The sequence below is a fragment of the Phaethon lepturus genome, unplaced genomic scaffold (assembly GCF_000687285.1).
Source record: "Phaethon lepturus isolate BGI_N335 unplaced genomic scaffold, ASM68728v1 scaffold695, whole genome shotgun sequence".
NCBI lineage: Eukaryota > Metazoa > Chordata > Aves > Phaethontiformes > Phaethontidae > Phaethon > Phaethon lepturus.
Genome location: NW_010542432.1, coordinates 69,099 through 91,883, shown reverse-complemented (window position 1 = coordinate 91,883; position 22,785 = coordinate 69,099). Strand labels below are relative to the sequence as shown.

At 38.8% G+C, this 22,785-nt stretch overlaps 1 protein-coding gene across 1 annotated transcript in view; it reads left to right on the top strand.

The window, feature by feature from the left end:
- The window catches only part of MANBA (mannosidase, beta A, lysosomal), a 40,834-nt gene extending 19,271 nt beyond the window's left edge, over window positions 1-21,563 (top strand). Inside the window, exons 9-16 of the mRNA XM_010288000.1 lie at window positions 2,059-2,145; window positions 2,736-2,903; window positions 5,503-5,721; window positions 8,049-8,213; window positions 10,017-10,161; window positions 16,851-16,993; window positions 18,787-19,044; window positions 21,339-21,563. Of these exons, the coding sequence (XP_010286302.1) occupies window positions 2,059-2,145; window positions 2,736-2,903; window positions 5,503-5,721; window positions 8,049-8,213; window positions 10,017-10,161; window positions 16,851-16,993; window positions 18,787-19,044; window positions 21,339-21,563 (1,410 nt within the window). The remainder of the gene's footprint in view (window positions 1-2,058; window positions 2,146-2,735; window positions 2,904-5,502; window positions 5,722-8,048; window positions 8,214-10,016; window positions 10,162-16,850; window positions 16,994-18,786; window positions 19,045-21,338) is intronic.
- The last annotated feature ends 1,222 nt before the right edge of the window (window positions 21,564-22,785 follow it).

The window sequence follows — 22,785 nt, the reverse complement described above, 5'->3', positions numbered from 1 at the left end:
TGCTGAAGAATCCAAGTGCTTGAGTATATGCCCCAGATTGAGAGCAAAGGTCTTGCAATCTGACCTCAATGAGGATTTAAGGCCTGCTGTATTTGAGTTTTGTTCTTTCAGCTACTTCTGAGTTATTAAAACACTAAAGAAGGTAGCCACGCTTTTCTCTGCTGCAGAAATCAATTTTATTTCTCTTAGAAGTATTTTCTCCTTTATAGCAATAGCTGAAAAGGTTTGGGGTAAGTTATGTTTTTTCATTTAAACTTTTTAAACACAAATATTTAACTTGGCCTGAAGCCAAGCATGGAAGGCCTTATCCGAAGGGCCATTTTGAACAAGCTATAATTGAGTATAAATGCAGCTGTAAAGGGAACACCTGCTGCAAACACTGATAATCCTAGATGAGTACCTTTGATTATATGAGCTTGGAGGCAAATGTTAATAAATTTTGATGAAATAGTGACTAGATGAGTGAAGGCAAAGTTACATCTGGTATTAAAATCCCAAGAAATGTGTTTAGTCTTACTCTACAGCATAAAAAGCACATAACAAAATTGATACCTTGTTGCTTTCTGCTGTGTGTGCTTGAAAAAAATTAAATGTTACATCTATTTTAGTCATCTGAATGAGTGCCCTGATTTCCAGGGTTTCTGAGCACTTACAGTTCTTTCATTTTTGACACTAGGCACCTAAGTAGGCCACTTAGATCTGTGCGTGTACAGTGCTTGTTTTAGATTTTATTTAGCATCCAAAATAGCACATAGATGCAGAAAATCAGACCCTTATTCTGGAGGGGGTGGTGCTGGAGGCTTTTGCATTTGTTTCTTCTGATGGTCTTGCAAAGGCTTAAAAGCACATTGGAGTCAAACTGTGCTTAAGCTTACTGAGGGAAATAATGAGAGAAAGTTTCTTTCAATAGCGAGTTTTGACTTTACACAGTCACTGAAGGATTCTGAGTGGTTCTTCAGTGATAGCTTTGCTTTTTTTGTACAGTGCTAGGAGTGTAACAGTTATTAATGTATCCATTACCTCACACTGTCCGGTTCCCTATCTTCAGTTTTCTTAGGGAATGTATGCTGAAGAGTCATGGAAAAGCATGTTCTCACTGCAGGGAAAATGCAATTGTATGAGGAGCTGGTCTGGTGCTTTCTGTTGTTTATGTAGTGTGGTGTTCAGAAAAGTGTAGTGTCCTACAGACCCCTTTGGGTTAATGTGCTCCTTCAAGAGGTCTTTCCATTATCATTTGAGATAGACTATCAGGAGTCTCAAAGTTACAGCAATTTGAAAAACAGAACAGGTAAAACAAGAAATCTTACCCATCTCATTGGGCTTCTTCCTTTCCCCTTTCTTGTAATTCTTCTTCAAGGTACAAATGGAGTTCATTGTTGAATTGAAAGGCTTGCTGTTCTCTAGTGGTATCTACTTGATCTTTCTTTGAAGAGAAAGATCAATGTGGCGTTAGAGGATCTAGTTTGTTTCTGCCCCTCTTACTGGGTAAGATATGATCTCTTTAAGATCAGTTTGTGCATTTGGTATGGAAGTGTTTTGTTAACAAGTAGACTTGAACATCTGTCAAGTGTGCTCAGTACCACATCAGAAGAATTACTGTCTCTTTTTAATAAATAATGGGGATTTGGTGTTACACCTGCAAAGTAGTAAACACAAAATTGTTCTGTTCAGCTGGAGATTGCCTCACATTCACGTTTGAGCAGTGCACAGGTTCCAGTTATTCCATTGACACTTATTGAAGTCCATCTACTGAGCCATATTGCACTCAGTATTCCACTGAAGGCTGTCAGGATCTGATTCCTAGGGGTAAATATTTTGTAACTCTGATATTGAGGAAAACCACAGTGGACTATGCACATAGTGAACTCCGTGGAGGATATGATTGTTTTGGTGATACTTTCCAAGAATAGCAAATAGAACATTTTGGTTTAATTCTTTTTGAGATAAATAACTGCAGTTGGAACAAAGGATTGTGAATCCAAATAAGTATATATTTTTCAAGTATGTGAAATGATTTGCTAACAGATTTCTTTTCATTTGTTTTTCTTTTCCCTGTAGATTTGGCAGGATTTTATGTTTGCATGTGCGCTATATCCAACTGACCAGAATTATTTAGAATCCGTAAGAGCAGAAATTTCTCATCAGGTATTTTGTCCATGTGTCAAAATTCTATTTTCCATTACCTATTTTTGATTGACTGACTTTATAAGTTGGCTTTCAAAAAATGCTTTTTGGGAGTGTTTGTTAGTGTACCTTTATGCAGCAGACACAAAATGTAACCTGGCTAAATCCTCTTTAACTTAACTGGCAGAAGCAGTCAGTCAAGCAGAGGTACAGGCCTTCCTCATGTCCAAACTGCCCTCTTCTCAAGAATGTTTAAGAGCATTCACTGAGAGTGAGCTCTAATGATTGCAACATGCTTTAGCAGAGAATTTACCATTCACATGTGGCTGAGTAGATGAGGATGGAGGTACACATGTGCATCTGGTGGATATATGTCAGCATGCATATTAAAAGTTTGCCCCCTCTAAGTGTACATTATAAAAGTTTGAGCCCGGTGGAGAGCTGAGGGAATACTGAACAGTGTGGGTAAAAACAGGAACTGTAGGCTCAGCATATGTAATATGCATGTGGACTTGTAATTCAAGTATTAAGAAAGTGTTTTGTTTTTTTTTAAATTTATTTTTAAGACAATTGATTTTGCTTGACTTCTGAAACTGTAAGTTGTATTTCAGGTAAGGCGTTTAAAATCCCATCCATCAATTATTCTGTGGAGTGGTAACAATGAAAATGAAGCAGCAATTGCAAGCAACTGGTTCTCCATACCTTATGCTGACAGAGAAGTCTATATTAAAGATTATGTTATGCTTTATGTGAAGAACATCCGAGAAATAGTTCTTACTGTAAGTGATCTCAAGAAACTGTAGGGGGATATGGCTTGGCAAAAGGTTTTAATGTTTGCAATTTGAGCAACTTGGGATTTTTTAAAAATTGGGCAGGGGGAGGAAGGGGATGAAAAACAGCACATTATTGAGGAATTGCACTTTTGAGGCTCTTGTAAACAACTCTCTAAGCTCAAGGGTTATTCTTAAATTAAAACAAACCACAAAATTACTTAACATCTTGAACACCTTGTGATATGTAAAGGAAGACTTGAAAATGTAGTGGATCTTGCTTCTTTTTTCCTTCCTATTTTTAATACCTCCACAAATGCCTTCACTTGCAGTGGACAAAAATCAACTTGCCCATTAATTAATTCATCTAGATGATTGGATTTCCTTTATCCTGGTTTTGTTGAAGGATACTGTAAAAAGGATTTAACAACCCTCAGGCCTTTTAATAGCAGTTGAAGAAATTCGTAATGATGTGTGCCTTCTCTGTATTTAACTTAACAAGATTTTTGGCTTAAGCAGGTTAAACAAAAGCTATGCTAAACATTGTCTTCATGCTGTGTAGTCGTTATATTGTGTGGTTTTGAAAAACAGACTAATGGTATTTTACAGAAGGCAAAATAAAATACTTTGAGATATAACTTAAACTGTGAGCATGCAGACCAGGAGCACCTGGAATCCATGATGAAGTCTACTGTGGTTTGGCACTACCCATTTCACACAGCTTTGGTAGTTTTATTTCTCCTCCTAGAAGTATTGCAGTTCTTCATTATTTAATGGCATCTGTTAACTAACTTTTATGTGTGTATGTGGAGTGAAATTGATTTAGAAGTCCCAAACTGATGTTGCATAACTGTATAGGGATTAACAAACAATGCCTGAAACATGGATGAGTATTCTAAACTCCCGTTAGCTAAGAGACAAAATGTTGCAAGAGTTTTGTCCAGTTAGAACTTCCCGCTTCAACAAGAGTATGAGTTTTTGTTAAATGCTAGAAATGCTAGTGGCCTTTTCCTACACAGTTATCCCTTGTATAGTACGATCTTATTGACTTCAGGGTATGATAATTTTAGTCTAATCTCTGTCCTTTTCAGGATGAGATACATTTCATGTTATGAGGCTTATGACCTGAAGTTTCCCTTTGCTAAGACAGGCACTCAGTATGTATTATTGCTCGTTATTGGAGGCTACTGCCATTGTCAGAGTAGTTGTAGTCTGAGAATTTAGAATACCTTTCTACTGGAAATGTTGCGCAACCAATAAAAATGAGACCAGGTTTGAAAGAACCTGCTGAAAAGGATCCTGTTCTTGAGGACAGTGATGCATTCTAAATGGTAATGGTATCTTATATTCCTGCTTAACATCTTGATTCTAGATTTCTATACTTCAGTTAGGTGTTTTGGAACTGAGTTGTTTGCAAAAGTGTGCTTGTGATTAGGTATTTCTGTGATTAGCTACATGAGGTGGATGGCCAGTGCATGTGCAGCAAAGTGAGGTGATACTGTTTTTTAGTTATAGTTCACTTGTTCCTGTCCAAGATGGACCCTCTTTTATTTTAAACCCATTGAATAACTATTTTGAGCTGCAGAAGGAACCGTACAGTGAAATAATTTCAGGTCCCATGTAATACAAGCCAGCTGAGGAAACCTGTAAATAGTAGCTGTACTGGACTGTATAACTTAAAAAGACTCTGAAGTTTGAGCCAGAGACTTCAGGGAATCCAGGCTATCCTGTAGTAAGTTGTTTCGGTTGATTACTCATGTCAACAACAACAAAAAAAAATAGATGGGGGACGGGACTATTTCTTAAAATGAAGAACATGTCTAAGTGCTTGCTGTATTGGAGCCAATTACTGTAACTTGTGACTTGGTAACTAACTCAGGCCTCTATCTTATTACAAGTAGGATGCTAAATGAGTTATACCTGCAAAAGGATTCCTTCAGTACTTTGTAGGGTACTGCTAAAAGATTGATTATACTAAATCTATTGAGGCTATAAAGGCAGCTCTGAACAATTTGAAATGTAACCCTTCTTATAGTCTAATCTATTTTAACATGCAGAGCCAGCCAAAATGACAATAACCTGCAATGCTACCATACAAGCATTAGTAGCAGAATACCTTGGCTTTGTTAGGACTAAATTTAGATGACTACTTAATAAGAAAGGGGAAAATCATGGCCTTGTTCCTGCAAAAGCACTGCAAAAGTAATGATTTTCCGTAAAGAAGTCACAGTACTCAAATATTCATGTTCCTTGAGTTTATTTTTCACAAGGCACACTTTAAATAGCTTTCATTAAGAATTTAGAAGCACATAAAGACAGAAATCTCTTGATGTGAGGAGAGAATCCCTTAGAACAGCAGAGCAAGCAGTATCATGCCCAGCTGTCCTCCAAGAACATAAATAAGAAGCTAATTAAGCAAGTAAAGATGATGAATGTCAGGACACAAAGCAGAATGTTTCCTAGGTGGTGACTCAGAAATTTGGAAAAGGCATGTTCTCCCTTCTCCCCCCACTTGTTTTTTCCAAAATGTGGTCTATATATTCAGATTATAAAAGCCAATCACTTTGAGAGGGTTGTGTTGTGTTTTTTGTTTTTTTTTAAATCCCAGGAAGATAAAAGTCGTCCTTTTATTGCATCCAGTCCCACCAATGGCTTGGAGTCAGTTAAAGAAGGTTGGCTCTCCCAGAATCCTTATGATACCCATTATGGTGACACTCACTTTTATGACTATAGCAGTGACTGCTGGAACTGGACAGTGTATCCTAAAACTCGTTTTGCTTCAGAATATGGATTTCAATCCTGGCCTTCCTTCAGTACAATTGAAAAGGTAAGACTGGGCTTCCACACCTTACGGTCCCCTCTGCCCTCATTTAGTGAGGGCAATGAGTCTCTTCCCAACAAACTACAGTGTCCGAACTGTAGTTGGGATAATACGTTGTTTGGTGTGGTATGGCACAGGTGGGATAGAGGTGTGTGCTGGTGTCGAGGGAGGGGATGAAACTGGACTGTTTCCATCCTCAGTGTTCAATATAATTTACCTTGATGTTGCAAGAGGAACTAAGTTTATATGAGAGGCTATTATAAGACTATTCATTTTAATAGTAATTCTACTTAATACATAGCTTAGTAATGATTGCCTAACATTTGTTTCCTTTTGCTATGTCTAAGGACATGTGTTCATTTAGAAACAGAAGAAACATGACAAATGAATTGTGATGAATTCTAAAACATAATGATTTTTATAATTTTTACCAATTTCTTTTACTTAAATAATTTGTTTCTTTATGTATTGCATATAAGAGGATTTGGTTTTGTCTCCTGTTGCATTTAGATATTGTACATTCTATCTGTTTATCCAGTTGGAGCACAGATATATCATACAGTTTGTCCATTTGTTCAGAGAGACATGAATATCCTGTTGATACTCATTCATGCAACTAAAAGGAGTTCAGAACATTCCTTTCAATTTGCTGGCAAAGTATATTATCTGAGACATAATCAGTACATTCACCTGTACTAATAACAATGAAAATTATTAAATCCAGCCTAAAAAGGAACTAATTTAAATAAAAATATTTTATAGAGACTGTAATTACAGTGAAAGCTTGACAATAATAACTGTATGAGCTATGCTGCATTGTTGTCCTTAGGTGAAGAAAAAAAAAAGTTTCATGATCATTTGTTTTCAGAGGCAAGTTTTGAAAATATACACATTATAATTTATAGCCCTACTAACTTCTGTAACTTTTATGCCTAAATGTGTTTGACTAGAGTACATTCTTCCATCTTAATCTATGGTGTTTCTGATTTACTATGAATGCAAGCAAACCTCTGTGTTCCCTTGGCCAAACTGAACCTTAGGGCAAATAGGTTAAATACCATTGAGCCAAAAGTAATTCTTCTGGGTTCAACAGCAAAGTCTGTTTTCATTTATTTTTACAAGGAGTATAAGCAAAGGGTGTCAAAATCCTTGCATGACTGCATGAGGCACTATAGAAATATACTATGAATTTTAAAGGCTTTGGATGATGTCAGTAGGCTGTATCGACTGGATATCCTTTCCTGAATATCCTGTCAGTCATTAAATGCACTTTTTGCCTTTTCATAGAATCATAGAATAGTCTGGGTTGGAACAGACCTTTAAAGGTCACCTAGTCCAACGCCCCTGCAATGAGCAGGACATCTTCAACTAGATCAGATTGCCCTGTCCAATCTGACCTTGAATGTTTCCAGGGATGGGGCATCTACAACCTCTCTGGGCAACCTGTGCCAGTGTTTCACCACCCTTTTGAAAAATTTCTTCCTTATATCAAGTCTAAATCTACCCTCTTTTAGTTTAAAACCATTACCCCTTGTCCTGTTGCAACAGGCCCTGCTAAAAAGTCTGTCCCCATCTTTCCTATCAAGCCCCCTTTCTCAAGTAGTGGAAGGCTGCAATAAGGTCTCCCTGGAGCCTTCTCTTCTCCAAGCTGAACAACCCCAACCCTCTCAGCCTGTCCTCAGAGGAGAGGTGTTCCATCCCTCTGATCGTTTTTGTGGTCCTCCTCTGGACCCACTCCAACAGGTCCATGTCTTTCCTGTGCTGAGGGCTCCAGAGCTGGATGCAGTATTCCAGATGGGGTCTCAGGAGTGCAGAGTAGAGGGGCAGAATCACCTCCCTTGATCTGATGCAGCCCAGGATATGGTTGGCCTTCTGGACTGTGAGTGTACATTGCTGGCTCGTGTCTAGCTTTTCATCCACTGATACCCCCAGGTCCTTCTTGGCAGGGCTGCTCTCAATCCCTTCATGCTTCAGTCTGTATTGATACTGAGAGTTGCCCTGACCCAGGTGCAGGACCTTGCACTTGGCCTTGTTGAACCTCATGAGGTTCACATGGGCCAATTCCTCAAGGTTTGCCAGGTCCCTCTGGATGGCATCCTGTCCCTCAGGCATGTCAACCGCACCACTCAGCTTGGTGTTGTCTGCAAACTTGCTGAAGGTGCGCTCGATCCCACTGTCTGTCTTACTGATGAAGATACTAAACAGTACTGGTCCCCCTACAGACCCCTGAAGAAAACCACTTGTCACTGGTCTCCATCTGGATTTTGAGCCATTAACCACTACCTGATCATTCTGAGATCATGCTGATCTCTTACTTTTGTGTTTTTTAAAAGGTTTCCTCCGCTGAGGATTGGTCCTACACAAGCAATTTTTCTCTCCATCGACAACATCATGAAAACGGGAGCGATCAGATGCTTCAACAGATCAGGCATCATTTCAAGCTTCCCCAGAGCACAGATAACATAAAGAAATTCAAAGATATGATTTACCTCACTCAGGTAACAGTGATGTCTTCAATATAAGTAGCCATCAATACCTGCTCCATTAGATACTGTCAGCAGTTAAAACTGGGCCTATTCTGTTAGGTAATGTTCAGTCATACAGAAAGTTTCTCCACTGAAGCATTGGAGAGTGTAGTTTAATTTGGAACTAGCTGGTCTCTCATTTATTGGAGAGAGCCTCCAATTTTCATCATAGTCATCCTTTGATAAGCTGGAATACTTCTCAGGGAATTTCCTATAAACTGACTCAACTGGGAGAAAGACTGGCTGTGTGTGCTGCCTTGGTCCCTGTCCCCTCCTGCAGCTGGCTGGGGATGCAAGGGATGTTCTGGTCTTCCTTGGGACACGATTATTCCTAGTGCTATACTGTTACTCTCTGTTCCAGGGTGGGTATATTTTGTTCCTCAGGAGGCCCCTGTAGGCTTACTGATTTGATTTTTGCCACAAGAAATGCATGAGTTTTTGAAACAAGATTGTTTCTAGAGAATGCAGTTCTCTATGAATGAGATTATTAGTAGCTTTTATTTTGTTATGGACTCAGATGATGATATTTTACAGAATCCTTTTTTATTTCAGATTAGTAGGTTACGTTTTGCTCTTCATCCTTAGTAGTTTACCTCATGCTTGTTTCTTTCTTTGTGATTCCTACGTGACTTTTAAATGATGTTAAGTAACATTTTAATGCTATTAGGCAAGCTTAAAGTACTGTTACTTTTTGTTGTGTTCCAAGAATTTCAGAAATGCTCTTTATGGGAATAACTGCCCATTCACTAAGTTTTTAATGTTTGAGAGCTGCTGTCAGCAAGTTTATATAAAGACAAAACAGCTGGAGAACTTCAGGCACTGATGACAGGAGAACAAGGATAGATGATGCTGTGAAATTGAAAACAGGGGTAAAACTTGCACAGTGAGGTCCTGACTCAAAAAGCTATGAGAGTTTCTGCAGGGTTAAGTCTGTCAGGGCATTATGAACAGGTTAAACAATTTAAGAATACCAAAATAAGGATAGCAAAAAAGTTAAGGAGAGTAAACTTGGCCCTAGTGGTTAAAAGGTAAAGATAACACTTTTAGTTGAGTTGTGAGTTGTCCTTAATTTTTTTAAACTTTTTCCTTTATTTTGAGACTTTCTTTTAATACCTCCCCAGCCTAGTAATATGCTTTGTGAAGAAAAAAAAAAATCAGGTTCTTTGCCTTCTACTGAGAACTTGGCCAATGAAAAATTTGGAAAAGTGTTTTTTAAGAACAAAGTGGGGAAGGAGAGAAGTGGGAGTGCAGGTAAAAAAGGTTGCTCTTTTGGTGCGCAATTTTGACTGAAATTTTTTTTTTTTACACCATTTTTATACAGACTGTATACTGGGAATGTGTGTTATATGTTGAGTATAGGGATGTGGACATCATGGTAGTGTATACTGGAGGTTGTGCAGCATAATGTCATTTTGCAGCTCTTGGGGGGTTTTATTTACATTAATTTAAAAAAATAAAAAATTTATTTTTCTTTCCCTTATCTTCCATTTGCCTTTCAAAGACCCTATTGCCCAGTGATCGTCACTGGATGGAAGGCAGGAAGTAGCCCCTACAGAGTTTCTCTAAAGATACTGCTTGTAAAGCTGTTGGGAGCTGCTAGGAATAGATCTTCAAGCAGAGGCCCACTGCACTGCAGGTGTATACTCTGAAGGCTCAAGTTTAAAGTTATGTGCCATTGCTGTGAAGTCTGTGTTATATAATATACACGCATGCTTTGAAAGTAAAATACAAAATACCATACATAATTTTTTTTTTTTAATGTGTGTGTTGACCAAGGTGATGCAAGCTCAGTGTGTAAAGACAGAAACCGAATTCTATCGTTTTAGTCAAAGTGAAATAATCAAGGGAGAAGGACACACAATGGGAGCTCTGTACTGGCAACTCAATGACATTTGGCAGGCACCTTCATGGGCTTCCTTGGGTAAGTTTTGTGACAGTCTGGTAAAAAGCACCAACTTTCGTTTTTCTCATCTTGAAGTATCAGAATAAGAAGTATGACTCTATCCTTTGTCTTGGGCATCTTTGCAAACTTTGAATACATTTCTGTCTGTCCTTTAAAAATGCTTTCTGGAAAAGTGTTTTTCAGGATCATCTTAGTACTCTATGAAAGCGGAAGAAGGTAAAGAACAAAGCCGTTCTTTTCCTATGGAAGTTTTTCTGTTTAAGTTCAGATTTAGCAGCCACCAACTCTTATCCTTGTTTTATCAAGGTTTAGTTTACAGAAGTTAAAATCATATGTAACTCCTAATTTCTTAAAAAGACATTTTTTTTGTTTAAGCGGTATTCTCATTTCTTCCAAGGAAATAATATAATTGAAGCCAGACAAAGCTGCCTGTTAGGAAGCAGTGATAGTTAAGATTGAGGGCACAGCCCCCTTATGAGGTAAACTTTCAACTAGCCTTGCTTTTCTTATGTAGAACTGGATCTTCCTGAAACTGTGTATGATATATCATCCAGGTTTTTCCAGATAAATTTTGCATTTTTTGCAAGTTTAATTCTCTTAAAATTAGAAAGGTAAATTAATTTAAAATTTGAGACTTCTAAGAAATTCTGTTTCCAAAAGGGCCTGTCCTAGAAACCCCTTGATTGTATTTATTGGCTCAGCTGTATGCATGTATGTACCCAGCCACCCTGGGTGAGAATGGACAGAGAGGGAGCTAGTGGGATAGGAGGGTAAGAAGGAGCACTCATATATAATTATACTTTCCATAATCCCAACAAATTTGGTTGATTTTGTTCCCTCTGTCCCCTATGGTAAAATGATCAAAACCTCTCCCTTCAGTAGGCAGTAGTGCACTGTCAAAAAACCTACGGAACTGTGATCCTGTTCCGAGCAGGATGGGGTTTAGTATGTAAAGTCTAGGCATCTAGATTTCATCTGTAGTCAGCTGAGGGAGAGCTGGTTATCTCCAGAGTGTGATTCATTGTGTCCTTAGCTGTCTAATAAGTGGGATGACTTATCTTTTCCGTGCTGAACTTGATTTTCATAGAACTTCATATGACACCTCTTACCCAGCATAGCTTCTGAGAAGCTCTTTGTAGGAGAAGATGACTAGCTGAGATTTGGTGTCTAACGTAGTGTCAGGTGAGGTGAATCACTCTTTGACTAAATTATTATGCTAATATGCTATTTATGCACATGATATCTCTTTATATGTTATATATAAATATTTTTCCTTTTAGAACACAACAGTGGAGTAATCGGACATACAAAGAGATAAATCACTTAGAAGTAGGGGAAGAATGTGTGGTATGAGGGAAGTGACTGTGTTTCATGTTCTGAACATTTTGTCTAGAAGTAATTTTGAAATGGAGAAGCTGTTCTATGGCAGCTGTATAGAACTTGGGCAGATTCTCTTTCAATTTTAGTTATTTCTCACGTTCTCTGTTTTTGAAAGTCTTTATTTAAGAATTTGATATGTGAAGAAATATGAGTGAACTAGAAAAAGCTAAGAGTTAGCATGAAGTTTTCAATCGTCCTTAGAACAAAATACCATTTGGCCTTGCTTTAGAAAAAATCAGCCCACCCCATCCTCCCCCTCTTTCTCTAGGAGACATTTGATCCTCTCCCTTTTTCTTTCTGTTCTTTTTTTTTTTTTTTCCCCTCTCTTTTATCTTTCCAAGCAAAGTAACTGCAACCAACAAAGGAAAACAAACCAGTAGAAGAAACAGGCTATTTTATTTAAATGTTAAGGCAGGGGTCCAACTGTAATGCTCATCTTTCTGGACCTTCTAGACTTGTGTTAGGAAATAGAATATCCCAATGTTCATTTTTATGATTCTAGCAATGGCTGATGCTCTTAGGCTTTCGGTGCCTCAGGAGAAAAAAGATGCTTGGAAAAATGTCTCTTTGTAAAGACAGGTGTATTGAAAGATGAAGTAGTCGTGGAGACCATAAATGTCTTTTTAAGTACAGAGCTGACATCATTGTAGAAAATATATCAAATACTTGAATTATTCATATGTTGTTGAAGTTAGTTTACAGAAAAGAAGCTCAGCAGAGATACAGCTGTCCCTTTGTTTTGTTCTATTCCCTCAGTGGAATGAGGAAAGGTTTAATATTCATTTAATTAGGCAGTGTGGTAAAGGGATTTTTGAAATGCTAATGGATGAAATTATGCAAACTTCAGAGAAATTAGTTTTATTTGCACTTCAAAAATACATTTCTGCATCTTGTTAGATGGCACAGTAGCATCACCAGTGAGTGTTTCTTATTTAAATCTGTTATTTCAGCAAGCCATGGAGGGCCTTACATAACTTCCTGTACAAAGTGGAAGTGTTTCCTCATGAAGTGGGGAGGGAAGAAGGTGGCAAATGTTTTTCCTTTTAACTTACCTTTAAGATGTTTGCTTGGGATTGAATGAAAACACAGCACAGAACTCCTGTCATAGTATTTCTGCCGTCAGTTCAGAACTAAACAGCTTTTCCCACAACTGGGTTTTGATAGTGCCTGGTTGTGGAGCTGTTTGTTGAATGCTTTAGCATTTATGCAGTGTGTTTTGGAAGAGTGTTGCATTACATATGGTGATTTACCTCACTTCCACACAAGTGTCACCTTGAGGTACCCAACTTGGTTGTCATGAGATTCCCTTGAACAGATAACCGGCTTTTATTGCAGGCTCAATATTTAGAGCCCCTGCTGAGCTGAAACCACAGGCTGTTACAGAGAATAATAGATCTGAATTCGTGAAGATGAGGTGAGGAAAGAACTAGCAGCGTTTTTCTCAGGTTGCATTTAATGGTGTGAAGTGATTAATTTAAAATCCATTCCAGGAAGGACTGTTTGTTCTCACTCCTGCTATCAGTGTAGAAGGCTTCAGGGAAGAGTCAGAGAAAAGGGCAGTGGAGTGTCATTATAAACCTAATTTTGGTTTCCTGTTCTAAAGTTTGATACCACAGAGAATGCAGACCCCATGTTATCAGGAAAAAATTGGGGAACTTGGATCTCTTTAAGAATTCATTTAAATGCAGGGGGAGCAGGAGAAAACAACCCCACAGCTGTTTTAAATAAGTTTTGACTCTCCTTTGGGCATGCATGACTGTAACAGAAAAGTTTAAGCCCAGAGATTTCTCATGATAGCTACCTGATCTCCAGATTTCTTACATCCATTTTTGGGGTAGGGGAAGTATTTTATATGCAACTTTGCCTATTTTTAAATCAAGAAATGTGACTCTGGTCTTAAGGAGATCAAAACAACAGGTGAGATGAAGAATGTGGTGTGTTTTTATCAGTGAGCTTCAGTTTTCTGTGCTCTTTGAAGTTACTTTGACAATTGTATTATCAAGTTCCTGTTGCTGGAAAAGTTATCTTTGGAAGAACCTTCCTGTGTGAAAGTGCTTCAGCAGTTGAGCTTTGGTTCTTCAAAATGGCTCAAGATTTTTTGGGAAGAAAAGTATCAACCTTAAAAAGCTGATCTGAGGTAAGCAGACTAGTGATGTTTTCAAACATCCCAAAACAATAGCTGTAGTAGCTGAACCCTAGAATGGGTTTTGAAATGGTACAAACTTATAAGCTTGTGGTTTGTTTGCTTTTGTTTGTTGGTTGGGGTTTTTTGTTTGTTTGTTTGTTTTTCCCTGTAGAAGTACAATGCTAAGTTTAGTCTGAGTTGTTTTCTCTGTTGTGCAGGTTTCTTGAGGATCTTTGTATTTGCTGCCTATGTAGCAAACCTTTCTTTCCCTCCAGTAATCACTGCAATGTGGTTATGTAGCCAGGTTGAAATCAAGGCACAGCAGAAATTGAGGGTAGGGCCCATTTGAAAAGAAAGGGGATTTTATATTACGTTAAAGTAATAATAAGATTTTATATTACGTTAAAGTAATAGAAAATTCTCTACTTCAATTGCATTATTCATTTTCGTATTTAAGACAGTTGAAGCCTAGATTTTCATCATGTACATTAAGATGAGGAAAAAAGTCAAGTCAGCTGGCACTAAAACCTCAGCCCATGATGGGTAACTTGTCTGAGCTCGTGGTGGGCTCTGAGGCCTGCAGTGAGCAGCATCTATTGCACTGACAATTGAATTTTCTGAGAGTGTTAGGGTAGTCCTGAAGGCTTCAGAGTTCAACTTCTCCCAAAGCCTGAGGTTAGGCACAGTGCCCATTTCTCATACAAGACCTTTTGCCTTTATTGTCTAGATCAGATGCTGCCCCACAGTTTACTCTGTTTCAGATAATCCATCCCCAATCCAAATCTCTCATCTTCTCAAGTTTCATGACCCTGAAAAGTAATTTGTTAGCACTCCCTTTTTTTGGTGGAATTGTCACCTTTAGACCACCAATGTTTTCTGCCAGGAATTTTCCTTGGAATGAAAGAATGTGGCTTCATTCATATACTGAACAGCACCAATATGCTGAGTATGTTCATCATTTTATCAACAGTCTGTCTGTTTCGAAGAAACTCAGCAGTTTCTCCTGAATTTTTCTTTCAGACTTCATCTCTTTGGTTTGCTTCAATGCTATTAATTTGAATGCTGGTGGTGTTTTGTTGGCAACAGCCTGGTCTCCTAGCGCAGTTGAATCTTTGTCCTGGTTTTGTCTGGAATGGAATTAATTTTCCTCCTAGTAGCTGGTATAGTGCTGTGTTTTGGATTTAGCATGAGAATAATGTGGTAACACACTGATGTTCTAGTTGTTGCTAAGCAGTGTTTATACTAAGTCAAGGACTTTTCAGCTTCCTGTGCTCTGCAAGTGAGGAAGTGCATGAGAAGCTGGGAGGGAGCATAGCCAAACTGGCCAAAGAGATATTCTGTACCATATGATGGTTTTGCTCAGTATATAAACTAGGGGGAGTTGGCCAGGAGGACAGCAATAGCTGCTTGGGGACTGGCTGGGCATTGGTTGGTGGGTGGTGAGTGGTTGCATCATTTGTTTTTCCTGGTGTTTTTTTTTTCCACTGGCCAAAGAGATATTCTGTACCATATGATGGTTTTGCTCAGTATATAAACTAGGGGGAGTTGGCCAGGAGGACAGCAATAGCTGCTTGGGGACTGGCTGGGCATTGGTTGGTGGGTGGTGAGTGGTTGCATCATTTGTTTTTCCTGGTGTTTTTTTTTTCCCTCTCTCTTTTGTTGCTTTCCTTTTCATTACAATTTATTATTATTAGAATGTTTTATTTCAGTCATTAAATAGTGCTTGCCTCAACACATGAGTTTTCTTATTTTTGCCCTGCCAATTCTCTCCTCCATCCCACCTGGGACAGAGGAGGGTGAGGAAGCAGCTGTGTTGTGCTTGGTTACCGACTGGGGTTAAACCACAACAATCTTGTATGAGTTTTCCAGGCAGATACGAGCTTTTCTCGTCTGTTCTCCAAGCTAACTGGTTGTGAACTTGCTGAAAACAAGGTGATGTGCAAGCTGCTAAACTGGAGCTAATGCACTTTGCTCTCCACAAAGTTCATTCATGTTTATGTGGAGTGCAGGCAGAGCATGTTCAGGTCTGCCTCCAAAAGCCACAAACACACCCTTTAAAGACTACATCACTCTGGATGAAGTCCTTAATTATAAGATGTTTGAAAGTGCTAAGAGCTTTGTACAAGCACTAAAACACAGAGAAGATAGTTAGTTATAACAAAAACATATTACTGGAAATATTTTTCAGCATCCATGGACTTTAAACCTGTTTTATAAAACAAAGAGCCAGAAACAAGGATGAAACAGGTATCTAACTTTTCATTCCTTATGAGATGACGCAGCTGACTCACTGCTTCTTTTTAGTGCCATTTCAAAGACTAGATAATGGTTGAGCAAAGACAGTGTTACAATGCTGGCAGTAGGTGCTAGATGGAAAATGAATAGAGAAAGAAATGGAAGCAGTTTCTCTTTCAAAATGGTTGTGTGGCAATGTTGCATATGGCAAAATTGCCTTTTTTTGGAGAGGACACAACTTTTGATGGCTTTTCCAGTTTGTTAATGTCAGACTTTCAAAGTATTAAAAGTAATGAGGTACAGCTTTCCATTAGAGGCAAAGTGAACTGATTGGCATATGTCTACATCATGTATACTAACTCCCATTAGGTAAGTGTTGTCTCTTGATCTTTTTGCCTAACTCAGAGTTGCCTTTGTTTTGAGAACTTGTTATTTGTCTTCGTTGCTATTGATGTTCCTCTGAGGAAGAACTGAAAGAGGAGGACTGAAAAAGGGGAAGAAAGCACTTTGTATAAGCACCGAAAGTTACTCTGTTATCTCTTTACAGTGGTGGTAGTTTGTGGCAATGCCACCAATGCCAGCGTGTTTGTGTGGATTCTCAACAACACAAGTGCTCCAGCTGCTTGCTTAACGTGTGATACGCTGTGACAGTTTTGTTAATGTCACTTGTGTTTAAGGCTTTCTTTAACTGAAGATTGCATAGCAAGGATAGGACCAACACATACAAAATGTAACCTTTTGGTGAAGCTCAAAGAAAAGCTTGAAAGAGCATCAAATCCCTTCCAGAGCTGAGCCTTGCCTGGAAAAAAACAAGAGTAACTTCAGTCATTCTCTGCACCTGATAGAAACAGGATGAAAAAGGGTGGAGGGGGTTATTGTATTGCCATAGCCAGACCAAAGAGCAGAGGAAGAGATTGTGTGCCATCTTGGATTCCATCTGAATCTTTCTTCTTTTAACCCTTTTCAGAGTATGGTGGTAAGTGGAAACTGCTCCATTATTTTGCCCAAAACTTCTTTGCACCACTGCTGCCTGTGGCCTATGAAGACGAAGGTGTGTTGTACATTTACGGTGTCTCAGATCTTCATGTGGACCTCGAGCTGACTTTGAGGGTAAGTGACACCTCTCTTGCCACTCCTGTGTCCCTCCCACAAAAATGTGCGAAGCTGAAATGAGCACATCTTTGTATAGACAAGCTTCAGTAAGTCCATGCTCAAACGCAAGGAGGTGCAATTCTTGTCTTTAATCTTCTTGGGGGCAACACTATCCTTTATTATAGTAGCGTGTGCTGCTTCACAGAACAAGGAATTAATTGCCTTGCTTATACCCTGTAGGTATAGGCCAGAAATTAACTATTCTGTTGAAATCTTAAAGGGAGTTATGGTTAAATAGAACAAGTGTGAAAAATGGTACCTCACTATACTTAACAAAACTGTTCCCTGGATGTTAGAACTAGATTAACTGACTAAGGAGTGGGGAGGGGGGAATGGATTGTACCATTGCTTACCAGACTCAAACTACACTGCTTCGGGGAAAAGAGCTAGATTATTTTCTGAAATATCAAAAGAATATTTATGTGCACTTCAACTGAAAGGTCACCTATGCAATGTCACCATTTTACAATTGAGGCCTTAACTGTTTTCTGATAACGCTATAGAAACTGATAAGATTTCTTAGGTGGTATTTGGGCTGCTGACTTGTCCTGTAGAACACAGTCTTGCTTTTCAATTTATTACATTTTGTTGCTGTTGATCACATGGCAACCAGATCTCAGATGAATTTAGGGGCTACTTTGCACTACAAGATACAATTCCTGATGTAAAGGGTGTCCCACGTGAAAAGGCTGGGAAGGATGGAACAACAGACCCTAGAGATCTGGAAATGACTCGCTAGTCATTCCAGAACTAGTGGTATGAGTATGTCAATTCCTAATTCACTGCTCTGTCTGGTGGGCTGCCATGGATTTTCAGTTTCATAAGGTTACTTTATATGTAGTAATATATAGTATAGAAAATGGTTGCCATTTCTGGATAGTCAGTTCTTAGAGTAGGATTGCACTTAATGAAATTGTTTATTTCTGGTCTGAGCTATTGTAACAGGCTTAAATTCAGATTGTCTGACAACATCAGAGAAGCGTTGGCAGTAGGGTAGTTCCAATGAATACTGCATTTTGCACTTCAAGAAAATTTGGAACTTAAAACTTTTGAAAGGAGTTAAGATCTGTTCCTGAGTGCAGACCCCTGTTAAGGTCAAAAATAACCTAAAATTTGTGGAGAGATACAATGCTGTGATTCTCTAAGTGCCTACCTTCCAAATCATGCTTTTTTTTTTAAATTTTTTTTTAACATATCACACATGCATTATGCATGCACCCTTCTCTGGGAATGTATTTTACTGTATTAATATAACTTCCATAATCCCTTTTAAGATGATGCAGCTTGCTTCTGTTTAGTGGTGATTTGTGCAGAAGCTCTAGATCACCCAGTTGGGTTACATCAGATAACACCGAGCAATCTCAAGAAAGTCCTTTGTTTGACTTTTTTTAATCAGGGAGAGGAGGAAGAAGAGTCAACAAATTAGTCCAATTAATTAAATAGAATTACTAATTCCATTTCCCAGCACTCCCTTGGCGGGAATTTGCAACCCCCTTCTCTCAAGGAGCCTGGACAAAACAAAACAAGAACAACAGATCCAGACTGTTTGAAACAGATTTCTGTTAGGTTTATATAATGATATAATTATTATACTGTAACGATTGTTTAAATCTTTGTGGAATTGCTAGGTGGAAATCAGCTAGTACTGTCAGGAGAACACTTCTTGCTATAAACCATCCAAAACATAGGATGCTGGGTTGTTTTCACAGATGTAACTTCTAAGCTTTGTGCTCTCTCAACATGCTTGCTAGGTCGTTGGCCACTCCTGGAGTTCTTTGGAGTCAGTGTGCACCCTTGCCAAAGATGGTGTGACCGTTAAAGCACAAAGTGCTGTCCTCATCTACAAGGAGTCCATAAATGGCTTTCTGGAAAGATGCAGAAATTGTACCAGAAAAAGCTGCGTTATTACTTTCTGTCTTGTGGGAGAAGGTGGGCTCCAGAGTCCTACAAACCATCACTTCCTTTCGTCATTAAAGGATGCTGTAGGATTAGAAAAGACCCAGCTTAGTGTAAGCATCAGTCATGCTACATTACTGTATTTGGTTCTGCTAATCTTACTTTTTTTGTGTTGTATTTTGTGTTGTATTCTTGCTATGCAGTTGTATTCTTGCTATGCAGTGTCTGATTCCACTGAACGTTGTTCTCCTTAGTTGTTGCAATTCTAGCTTCCATGTTGAGTTCAAAGTTCTTTCAAATTTTTTCAAGATTTCCCCCTCCCACCACCCCCCTCCCTTACTATATGCATATCTAAATAAGACTGATGTTTTGGTTTTGAGGTTTGGGGTTGGTTTTGTGTGTGGGTTTTGTTTTGTTTTAAATAATGAAGTCTCCATTTCATTTATTTTGACTGTCTTTCACCTAACTGCTGCAGCATTGCTCCTTTCATTTTTTTTGTCCCTAGATAGCAAATAACATCATGGCAAGTGTTTTGGCTTGCAGACAGTACTGTATATTAGTGCAAGGTGATGCTAGTTCGGTTGAGTGTGGAGTGCATTATTGTCAAGAGGAAGTGCAGTTCCTCTTGAAGTGCTCAAACTCTCAGATCGGTGTACCATTGCTAACACGCAATATTGCATGCTCCTTGCCTCCTTCTGCAATCCCTGCCCTCCAGCTAAGGGTTCTGATTTGCATAATAGTGATTATTTCTTAATATCTGGCAAGTGTGTCAGTCTACTGAATAGGCACAAAAAGCATCAGTGTTGTATAACACTGTCATTTAGTCCATTTGCTGCTTTTTCCCTAGATTTCTTCTGCTCCTAGCAAGCATGCTATAGAGAGAGCAGGCATGCCCTGTGTGTATGTGTACACACATTTTGTTAAGCCTCACTTCTTAGCATGTAAATCTTACTGCAAAAGTCTTCATCAGCAGATTGGCAGGATGGGGACCTGTCCTCACATTTGGCTTCTAAACTGCAGCTAACTGCTCTCTTTAGAGCTAAACTAAACAAGGGGGGAATAGAGTCTTTAATCTCTTTGAATCTGGACCAGCATAATTGCTTTACAAAAAGAAAATGGGCCAGATTTTCCCCTCTTATCTCTTTCATTGCAGCATGGCTTGCCTCCTGAATACACAAAGGAAAGAAATCAGCCTGGTTTTGTGGTGTTTTTTTTTTTTTTTTTTTCAGCTGGTGGCACAATCTGGAGTCTGAGTCATGCTGTGGTGTGGGGTGTGTGGGTTTTTTTTTTTTTTGGTATATGTGTATGACATCATCAATAATAAAAGCTCTGCAACTAGAGCATTGTTGGGAAATTTCACTCCTTTTTCCCATGGCTGTGTTGTCTCTGCAGTACTCACTAATAAGGATAGCTAGCAAGGATAAATGCAAAGTGGTTCTTTTAAGAAAGTATGCAGCTGTGAAATTATTCTCATTTGTAAGAAGCTGGTGCTTCTATACATAGTTACTAATAAACTAACTAGACTTTCAAATACATTGCTAGTTGAAGTGCTACTCTTCATAGCATTTCTTTAAGAAAACACGAAGACTTTAGTGTTTCTTCAGAAAACAAAATGTAAAGGATGTGTGCTTTATCTTAAAAATGAATAGTGTTGGTTTATCTTTTTCTGATTTCTGCACTTAACAGAATTTGTCTGCTTTTTATATGTAGTTAATTGGTATTTGGAAATGATGCAGCATAATACTTCATGATGGTGAATGCAGAGTGCTGCATGAAACATCCTGGTTGTGCTTTTAAGCCTTTCTGAGCTCTCTACTACTGGTAGAACTTAATACAAAATCATTAAACCTTGTCCTGGTATTTCACAACATAGCTGCCTTCTAAATGTAGTGTAAGGACTTCACTGCCATGTTCCATTAAGATGAGGTGACCTCCTGTGTTACTGTGATTATTTACCATCTTTTGCTTCTGTGTATTTCTATTACTGACATAATCAGAAAGGCCAGCTACTTTAGTGAATTTATAGGTTGAGTGAAGTATGTTGGTGAAAGGACAGATCTCTCTCACTGCAGTAGGTACAGGATAAGGATACCAGTACTACATACAAGTCAGATTACCATTTATTTGGTTATTTTCATAAGATGGTAGAGTGATAACACTTCATGGCATTTTTCCACAATCCGTAGTATTCTGTAGGAAGGCTCTAATAACATTTACAGTTTTTGCATGATTCTTACATATGAAGCCTGTTGGTTTGAGCTTTTGTTCCAGAAGAGAATAGAAATTTTCATCAAATGTTCAGTCTGTTTTACTGACATGCAGGTGTTTCACAGTTTGGGTGTAACTGGGTACTTCTTTAACATGTATATTTTCTTCTATTTATTGATTTATTTTATTTCTTTTTCAGGCCTCTGTATCCCAACAAGATGACATTTATATTGTTGTTCTTCAGACCACTGCAGTTGCTCCTTTTGTTTCGCTGGATGTAGGGAGTATAAAAGGCAGATTTAGTGATAATGGCTTCCTCATGACTGAAAAGAAGAAGGTGGTGGTGTTTTATCCTTGGGAACCTACCAGTGTTGAAGAACTAGAAAAGTCACTAACTTTGACCTCTCTGGTGGACATTGTCTGAGGATACTTCATTTCCTCCTAGATAAGGAGTGAAAGAGGAGCAGGAAAAAAATTAGAAGAATTTGACTAAAGTTGAAGTGATGTACAATTTGAGCCGACTGGAGAACATACAGTCTGTTCCTGTCATGTGTGAATTTTAACTGATGGTTCAATGTAAAGATACCAACAGCAAAGCTTGCATATAATATATGTGCTGTGTTGAAAATAAGGCTTTCTTATGTAACGGGAAAAAATATATCCCATGTATAAAATGGGAGGGGTGAGTTGGTGCAAAAGAGCTAGTCTGAGTTTTCCAGTTCACATAAGATTGGAGTTGTGAATTCATGCTAACTAAGACGCAACACAAATATGCACCTCTAGACTATGGTTGTAAAAATCCCTATTTTTTCCAGTTTCACTATGCCGTAAGTGGAAATTCGTCTTGGGATAACAGCAAGGTATGCTGGGGAGAAGGGGGAAGGGCAGGGAATGAAGCTGGGACCACCTCCGTGGGTATGCCCCCACTTGGAATTTTAGATATATCTACACTCAAATTGGGAGAGCACTAGTCCTACCCTTTCAGATCTGTGGCTGTCATTCCGTCGGGTGTCCTGCCTGCCTCCTGCAGGGTGGTCTTCCAAATAGACATGAAACTTGGGCTGTCCAGTCAGACATCAGGCAGATCTTTCTCCCTCTGAAAAGGGGAATGGAGTATGAGGCTTGTTTTCTTCTCTCTTTTCATGCAACCTGTGCAATAACCTTGAGAACTCTGCATCTATCTTTGACTATTCCCAGAGAGCTGCAGGTGCAGTCACAAACCTTTTGCTGCTGTGTGGGATCCTGCATAATGTGGCATAGTACAAGATATGCCTGGCTGTGGGAAAAGGAACGGGGAGAAGAGTTGAGCAAAGGTGAAAAGAGAAAGGAGGCAGTACAGAGAAGAAATGGTCCTGTGAGAGCACCACAGAGTTAACACGTGACTGCTTTTTCTCTAGTAGATGAATAGTGCAGGGGCTGCTGTTCTCACTCAGACATGGCTGTGCAGCTGTTCTGTTACCTCGTGGCATTCCTCATGAGTGGCTCTATGCTCCACACTGATCCTTCTCCCTTTCCAACAAAGGAAAAGCTCAACATCTTGATTTTGCTTCTTTGTGTGTGGGTTCCCTGTAGAAGACACTGTTGACTCAGTTAGATATGGTGGCACATAGATATGGTGAACTCCTTAGTCCATACAAAGTAATGGT